Raw genomic sequence first — 8,905 nt, forward strand, 5'->3', positions numbered from 1 at the left:
AGGAATTATCTGTCTTGCATATGGAGAAAACCAACCAGAATATTCTGTTTCTGAAGTATTCTGTGAGCAGCCTTGAATCATTTCATCCTAGTCTAGTAACCACTTTCTGGTCCAAGGAATGGAAAAAACTTCAAAACGTGTGGTGATGTCTTATTTATGGAGAAATCGTCCCTTTTTTTCATAGTGAGAGTGGTTGCCGGTGCCTCCTGTTTCTGTATATTGCACATGTTTATACAAGCTTCCAGAAAACTTGACAGCAAAGGGGAAAAGATTCTGCCCCAAGAAGTAGTGAAGAATTTCCATGCACTGTTATTGGGTGACTTCCTGGCTTTCCATTTCTTCTCACCTTCTGCATAATATTTTCATGTGCACATTAACTTTTTTCCTCTGGACTTTTTAACTCAATGAAATACTCTTTGTCTTTTAAGGTACTTGCAACAGACATGTCAAAACACATGAACCTCCTGGCTGATTTGAAAACAATGGTTGAAACAAAGAAGGTGACAAGTTCTGGAGTTCTTCTTCTTGATAATTATTCTGATAGGATTCAGGTAAAGCATGTTTGAATTTGCTGTGTGTCTAGCTTTGATAAGATTTATGATTCTGTTCTCCCAACTTATAATTTTAGTAATTATAAGCAGGATTTTTATCCAAATTCTCAATCCTGCGAATTAACCAGATAAAATCGTATTGGCCCTTTCATTTGCATATGTGTTTAAAAAAACACCTAACATTCCGTAAAACCCACCACTAAGCAGCTCTGAGTTTAATCACCCGTGTGCGTAAACAGTTTCTCCTATGATGTTTAGATGTGGTAGAAGTGGCATAATTTGGGACTATTAATACAAGCGCGAATCACATACAGACACATCATGGTTGAGCCGTTTGGAATGAATCTTACACTACATGTATTTTGAAGTGTCACCATCATCCAATGTGAATTTCTAGTAAAGAATAAAAAAAAGGAGCATGTGCTGAATAGAGAATGCGTTCGTCCATTTTAGGTCCTTCAGAATATGGTGCATTGTGCAGACCTGAGCAACCCGACGAAGCCCCTGCAGCTGTACCGCCAGTGGACGGACCGCATCATGGAGGAGTTCTTCCGCCAAGGAGACCGGGAGAGGGAGCGGGGCATGGAGATAAGTCCCATGTGTGACAAGCACAACGCGTCTGTGGAAAAATCACAGGTGGGGCATGAAGCATAAAGCTTTCAGAGAGAACACAACCACAGTTTGAGCATTTGATTACTTTGTATACACGTCACATAGTTTTATTGTTTTTTTTTGAAATTGCTTTGTTTTTGACAAGCTCTATTTCACATTAGTGTTTATACGCCAAAAATCTTTTTTTTCTTTTTTAAAGATTGGCACCTGAGCTAACAGTTGTTGCCAGTCTTTTTTTTTTCCCCTGCTTTTTCTCCCCAAATCCTTCCAGTACATAGTTGTATATTTTTAGTCGTGGGTCCTTCTGGTTGTGGCATGTGGGATGCCGCCTCAGCATGGCCTGATGAGCAGTGCCATGTCTGCGCCCAGGATCCGAACTGGTGAAACCCTGGGCTGCTGAAGCAGAGCGCACAAACTTAACCACTCGGCCACGGGGCCGGCCCCAGCCAAAAATCTTTTAATTCTTAAATGATTTACATTTATATAGTCAAATATATATTCTTATGAAATTATATTCATTCCTTATGACTATATTTATGCTGTATATTTATATATGTAGAATTATTTCAGTTATCTAAATTCTTAAGTGAATAAAGTTATATGAATTCATATAGAATACATGGCATTATTTCAGTTATTTGCATTTTCCTATAAATTAGCTATTCTAAAATAAAGTCCAGGCCTCAGTCCAATTCCTGCCATGTAAACAATTAGAGATTTTTTTACGTCACGAACATACTCTTGAACTAAGAGTTCTAGAAGCTAATTTTCACCAGCGAGTAACAACACTTCTATATGAGCTGTTGCCTAGAATAGTGACTATTTTACCAAAATAAGGTTATTAGTGTTCTGTTCAGTGTTATATTTGCAGACCATGTTATATTTTATATATTTTTCTGTAAATGATATATATCATATATATATAAATTAGATACATTTGTGGAATTTAGTTAACCTTTCCATTATTTCTTAGCCCCAAATCCTGTACTCAAATCGCATTTTTTGTACCTAGGTTGGCTTCATAGACTATATTGTTCATCCTCTCTGGGAGACGTGGGCAGACCTCGTCCATCCTGATGCCCAGGACATTTTGGACACTTTGGAGGACAATCGTGAATGGTACCAGAGCACAATTCCTCAGAGCCCCTCCCCAGCGCCTGATGACCAGGAGGAGGGCCGGCAGGGTCAGACTGAGAAGTTCCAGTTTGAACTAACTTTAGAGGAAGATGGCGAGTCCGACACCGAAAAGGACAGCGGAAGTCAAGTGGAAGAAGACACTAGCTGCAGTGACTCCAAGACTCTCTGCACCCAGGACTCGGAGTCTACTGAGATCCCCCTGGACGAACAGGTGGAGGAGGAAGCCGTCGGGGAAGAGGAGGAGAGCCAGCCTGAAGCCTGTGCAGTAGAGGACCGTTCTCCCGACACGTAACAGTGCAGAGACTTTCATGCCTTTTTTTTTTTTTTTTAAGTAGAAAAATTGTTTCCAAAAGTGCATGTCACATGCCACAGCCATGGTCACACCTCACTGTCATCTGCCAGGACGTTTGTTGAACAAAACTGACCTTGACTACTCAGTCTGGCGCTCAGGAATATTGTAACTAGTTTTTTCACCTCCATGTCATCGGAGCGAGGGGGACATCTTCCCGAATAGCATCGTTAACAAGATTTCAGCTTGGTAGAGCTGACGAAGCAGAGAAAATTAACTCCACAATGTTTTCAAGGGAGTGTGGCTCAGCCGGCAGCCCAAAAGTTGATAACGATTTGGGGTTTCTTTTCTTTTTATTTGTTTGCAATATTTTCAGCAGAAAGAAGGCATTACACAGAGTGAACTAATGGGTGAAGCAACAAATGGGTCAGGAACAGGACACAGCGTGAATCTGTTACCAGGAGGAAGATGAGCCGCAGAAATCGCATAATTTTCTAATTTCAAGTCTTCCTGATACATGACTGAATAGTGTGGTTCACTGAGCTGCACTCACCTCTACATTTTGTATGATATGTAAAACAGATTTTTTGTAGAGCTTACTTTTATTATTAAATGTATTGAGGTATTATATTTAAAAAACTATGTTCAGAACTTCATCTGCCACTGGTTATTTTTTTCTAAGGAGTAACTTGCAAGTTTTCAGTACAAATCTGTGCTACACTGGATAAATCTAATTTACGAATTTTACTTGCACCTTATAGTTCATAGCAATTAACTGATTTGTAGTGACTCATTGTTTTATATACGAATGACTTCCATATTTTAAAACAAAAACCAACTTTATGTTGCAGGAAACCCTTTTTGTAGGTCTTCGTTGACTTTGCTCTTTGTTTTAATCTTTTCAGATAAGCAGAGTTGCTCTCCACTGACATTTCTCTTCACGGTGTGCAAAGTGAATATTCGTTCAGTAATACTCTGATGTGCGTTCTGTCTAACGTGTCTTAAGCCTCATGGACACTCACTCATCAGTTGGTGTTGTCTGAAGCAAGTGAGAGATATATAAACACCCAGTAGCTAAAATGGGCAGTCTTTTTTAGATATTTTCCTACTTAGTGTCTTCTGATAACCTTTTGCTGTGTCAATAGACCGTCATTTCACAGGTGCATGTCCTTGTAATAACCTGCACATTTCATGCTCATGTGTATTGTTTTCAAAGTCAGTTAGAGTAAGAAAAACTTTCTTCCCTTGTGCTGCTTTATTATTTAGCGTGTGTTTGAACCTCTCCACGTTCACTAGATGGGGTCTGTCAAATATATCACCACCCTTCTGACTGATGAAAAGAAACAGGTAGTCCAGTTAGAGTTAGCATTCATTTCTGCCATGAGGTCATCTGTAATGACCAGCTGTTACTCTTGATTTGCAGAGAAAAGTTAACAGCTAGCTAGGCAATTTTTAACAATATTGGCAGAATATATTAACAAACACCAGTACAACTAATGCTCTTTTGTTTCTATGGTTTCACCAAGGGATTAAGGAAGAAAATTCTTGAGAAGTGATTTTAACTGTCGCAGCTACTCTTTCTTAATGGACAGCCACGTAACCTGTAGCAATTGCTTCATCAGTTATCATTGATCCATAAGCACGTCTTGTAGAGGAGAACTTCTTTAAATACATTAAGGGAAAGGAGCTGATGATGCCACTGCCACAGATATTTGGTCATATAATGCCATCTTAAAATACTGGGTTGAGTAAGAAGATTCTGCCTAAATAAAAAATTAGAGATCACTCAGCTGAATTTAGCAGCAAGAACTGTGTTACAATTTTAGAGATTAATTCCCCGTATTTACCGTCAGTTGGCATCTTGGGACATTTAGTTAGTTTGGACTTTCTTCCCATTTCAGCTCTTAATGAAGTGTTTACTTTCTCTGTAGAGAGTTGAAAGCCCAAATAATCATTTTTCACTTTGATATCCAAGAATTGAAATAGAGACAAAGGGGGTATCTGACCAAATGGAAAGTAAATGAAACAGTTCAGAGAAGTTTTAACCCAGAAAGATATATTTGGGATGTCTCAAGGAGGCTTCTGGGGACTAATAACTAAGTCCTCAGCAGGGAAATGACCTAAGCTGAAGATAGTCCCTGTTTTAATCCCCTGAGATCCAGTGATACGTAGAATCTTTGATAGAAAAATTATGTAGCTCTGATCTTTCATACAGAGCAGAATAGGAATCAACTAATTGTCAGATTTCCACCCTCCTCCCCCGGTAAAAATCAGTAATCTTTCAAATAATGTCCTATGTTTGGTCAAGTGATTTCACAAGAACACAGAAGTTTGACAGAAACTTGTTTCTGTTTTAATTTTATTTGTCCCTGATGGAGGTCTGGAAGAAAAGGCAGAGAATCTAGGGTTTATTCCTTTTTCCAGAATATTCTCATTCTCTCCCCTCCCTAACGCTTGGTATTTCCCCCACAGAGTGCCTAGAATCTTAATAATGAAAACAAAAATTAAAACAGCAATATGTTACAAACAAATCCATACCTGAAAAGGTTTATAACTGCACTGAAAAAGAGAGGCTTTTTTTCTTTTCATTTTGTTGGTTTTTAATGGTCACGTGTTGTGAAAATACCCACTGATGGGCAATCAAGTTGTAAAAAAGGCATATCTTATGCAAGAGACGGGGACTAATGCATTGTACAATCTGCCTACACTCTCCCTTCTTTCTCTCTCCCTCCTCCTCTCTCGCCCAAGTGTGCTTCAGAATTATACACTGCTTTAAAAAGAACTTCCTTTTACAAGTGGCTTTACATTTCCTAAAATGCCATAAGAAAATGCAATATCTGGGTACTGTATGGGGAAAAAAAAGTCCAAGTTTGCGTAAAACCAGTACATTTCAGCTTGCAAGTTACTGAACACAATAATGCTGTTTTAATTTTACTTTCTTTTTCATCACTTAAAATTCACAAGAAAAATGTAGATAGAACAAATTGCAGACAAGGGAAAAAAAAACTTGAATGAAGTGGATTTTACAGAAAGCTTTATGATAATTTTTGAATGCATTATTTATTTTTCGTGCCATGCATTTTTTTCTCACCAAATGACCTTACCTGTAATACAGTCTTGTTTGTCTGTTTACAACCATGTATTTATTGTAATGTACATACTGTAATGTTAATTGTAAATTATCAGTTCTTATGAAAACATCATCCCCCCGTGGGATGGTGTTGATATATTTGGAAACTCTTGGTGAGAGAATGAATGGTGTGTATACATAATCCTGTACATTTTCTTTTCTCCTGTAATATAGTCTTGTCACCTTAGAGCTTGTTTATGGAAGATTCAAGAAAACTATTAAATACATAAAGAAATATAAATTTAAAAAAACATAGCTGCAGGTCTTTGGTCCCAGGGCTGTGCCTTAACTTTAACCAATATTTTCTTCCGTTTTGCTGCATTTGAAAGTAAGGTAATGGCGGGGCTAGGGCTGGGCGTTTTACATCCAAGCTCTGAATCAATTGGGTTTCCAGCAGTGGCTGGATTTTAGAAAACCACAGGCAACCTCTGGACGATTCTGAGAGCTTTTTGAAATCCAAGGTCCTAAGTATTTCTTGACACGAAGCAGGCTTGTGTACATGATGATGTTCTCCCTATCTGTTGATCAGGAGCTACTTCAGTTAGTTGCATTTGATTATTTTCTACTTTGAAACACTCCTGAGGAAATATATTCTTGTCCAGTGATTATAAAAGTTGTTTTGGCTTCTAGAGCACACAGGCAAATGAACTTGATTTGAAACTGGAGCCATAGGTTAGTTACTAATTCATCAGCGTGTTGGTTAGTCACTCATTCATCAGCGTTCTGTCATGTTAAGAGAATATATAATATGAAAAGGGTCATTTTTAACCCTGGAGTTCTTCTTTAAGATAACCAAATTTTCTTATGTATGTCAATCCATGTATTTTAAGCACACAGTTTGATACGCCAATTCACACAGCATAAAGGATTCACCATTCTCTAGAATTTGTTTCTGCAAGACTTATATTGCTTTAGAATTTTAGAATTTAACCTTGCACGATGGCCAGCTCCAGAAAACTGAAAAATCCCCAGTGGATGATGTGGAAATCTGCCACTGCTGCCCAGCCCTCGGAACACGTGGCTTAGTGGAAAGAGAGATTCTTTTTCTAGGAAAAATGAGCCTCCTATTATTTTATTTTATTTTTTTGACACAAACTGTAGATTTTAGCAGCCCTGGCCCAAAGGAATTTGATTACTTTTGTTTTAAACAGTACAAAGGAGACACTATAATTACAAAAAAATCCTTACTGATTTTAGTTGTTTTTAATTTTATTTCTTTGGATATGTTTTCAGAGTGGTAAATTGTGTGTGAACATTACAAATGATGATTCTTTTAGTGGTTTCTTAGCCTCTCTTACAGCCCATGGGGATAGTACTGTACATCAATACCTTCATATGAAATTTTTATATGCAATGGAAATAAAAGCATGGGTTGATTCTGCCTATTTATGACTCGATCTTTTACAAATAAAAGGTTATTCATTTTAAATTATAGTTCAGTCAGCATAGGTTCCCGAGGGTGATAAATATTATTAAAGTGAAATGAAAGGAGCATAGTGGCATCATAAGTTAGTGTTGATCTTCATAATCAAATGAAACCAAATTGTGTAGATTAATCTTGCTACAGAAAAAAAATTGCCAAAATTATTTAGGTGGGCCTATAAGATTAAGCACAGTGTTTTCTAAAAAGGCTAGGGAAGGGGACAGCTCCGTTTAGTGGAATATTTTGGTTTACTCAAAGTTATTCTGAGTTTCAACAATTCTTTTTGAGTACCTGCTCTGCAAACTACAAGGTTCTACGGAGTCAGCAGTGAACGAGACAGTCTCTGCATTTGTGAGCCTACAGTCTGGAGGGGCCACAGGCATTAAACAGCTCCACGCACAAGTCATCACAAGCATGCTCAGTACCACGAAGAAGCTTGGGGGCGGGCATGAAGTGGGAACTGGAAGTTAATCTCTTCTGGGGGCCTGAGAAGGCTTCCTTAAGGAAGTGATTTGGGGCTGAGCTCTGAAGGATAGTGCGAGGTGCCCAGGCAAAAAGAGAATTGTTAGGAAGAGGAAGAGAGTCCAGACTGAAAGCTTCACTAGCAAAAGTCCTGAAGTACACAGAGCTGGAGACTTCTGGAGAAAGGGAAGGAAGCAGGGGAAGGACCCCTGTGCCATCACTGTTTCTCCCTTGCCTGCTGTGTGTCCTTTCTAACGCTTATCACAAGTTGACACAGACGTCTGTTTACTTACTGTCTCTCCCACCAGGACAGAGTTCCCTGAAAGCCAAGTCTGCTCCCCGGTGTATCCATCACACCAAAAACTACGCCTGCTGCACCGGAGGGCCTTCATATTTATGGAATGCAGCCCCCAAATGATGTTGGCTGTAATTCAATCTGTGACAGTCAAGACAGTTTAGGGTCTTAGAGAGTTTAAGTTGATACCATAAAAATATTCTTCTTGTTTTTTGTTTTTGAACTTGCTAAGGTCCTGGATAAAGAGAGTTCAGAGTTTTCTACCTTATTGCCATCTAAAAACTGTTTGTGTATGCCTTGCAAATTCTACTTTTTTTCCTGAATGACAAAAAGTCCATTTTTCGTAATAAGAAGAGTAAAGAAATCAGCAGAAATTTAATCCCCAGATAATCCCTGAACTTTAACTAGTAGAATAAAGATAATTAAACAGAATGATCTATGCTTAGCCTCCTCACTGTTTCCTCCCACAACCACAGTGAACAACAGCAGCTACAGCCAAAATGTGCCCAGTTTGTGCCTTTTAGGGAATTCTTGATCTAAACCCAAATTCTCTTCCCCAGGGTCCATGACCCCAAAGTGAGACTATGAAACAAAGGAGCCAGCTGCCTTCTTTTCCCTACTTGTTCCCCTTTGCTGATTTAGGCTGATTTGGATGTGTTGAGCCCAAGACCCGGGAACATTTCCTCAGGTACACAGCTTTGAACCCATGACCCCAAAACATTCCACTGAACAAGAGAAAACCATCTTCCCTGTGGCCAGAGAGCATCACTCCCAGTGGGGATGTAGGTCCCACAGAGCCTTGTTTCAATGGAATCCTACCTGGGCTTTCCAAGCTTTCTGATGTGGGTGCTGTTCCCCCCACAGCTACTCTCATATCTCCAAATACTTAACATCAAATTCAGTGTAATGGGTATAAATCCTAGTCCTTGAACTCAGGTGTGCAGGATACTGTTTTCTTTATCTTGTTTAAATCAATTGATATGGGCTCTGTGTCCCCATTTTCCTT

General features: G+C 38.9%; 1 protein-coding gene across 9 annotated transcripts in view; it reads left to right on the top strand.

Moving 5' to 3' along the window:
* Positions 1-7,104, top strand: part of PDE4D (phosphodiesterase 4D) — a 1,407,338-nt gene extending 1,400,234 nt beyond the window's left edge. For all 9 annotated transcript variants that reach the window (XM_070519632.1, XM_070519633.1, XM_044771967.2 and 6 more), the window contains 3 exons: positions 429-551; positions 1,005-1,187; positions 2,176-7,104. In XM_070519632.1, coding sequence (XP_070375733.1) covers positions 429-551; positions 1,005-1,187; positions 2,176-2,592 — 723 coding nt within the window. In that variant the 3' untranslated portion in view covers positions 2,593-7,104. The remainder of the gene's footprint in view (positions 1-428; positions 552-1,004; positions 1,188-2,175) is intronic.
* The last annotated feature ends 1,801 nt before the right edge of the window (positions 7,105-8,905 follow it).

Source organism: Equus asinus, chromosome 10 (assembly GCF_041296235.1).
Source record: "Equus asinus isolate D_3611 breed Donkey chromosome 10, EquAss-T2T_v2, whole genome shotgun sequence".
Lineage (NCBI taxonomy): Eukaryota > Metazoa > Chordata > Mammalia > Perissodactyla > Equidae > Equus > Equus asinus.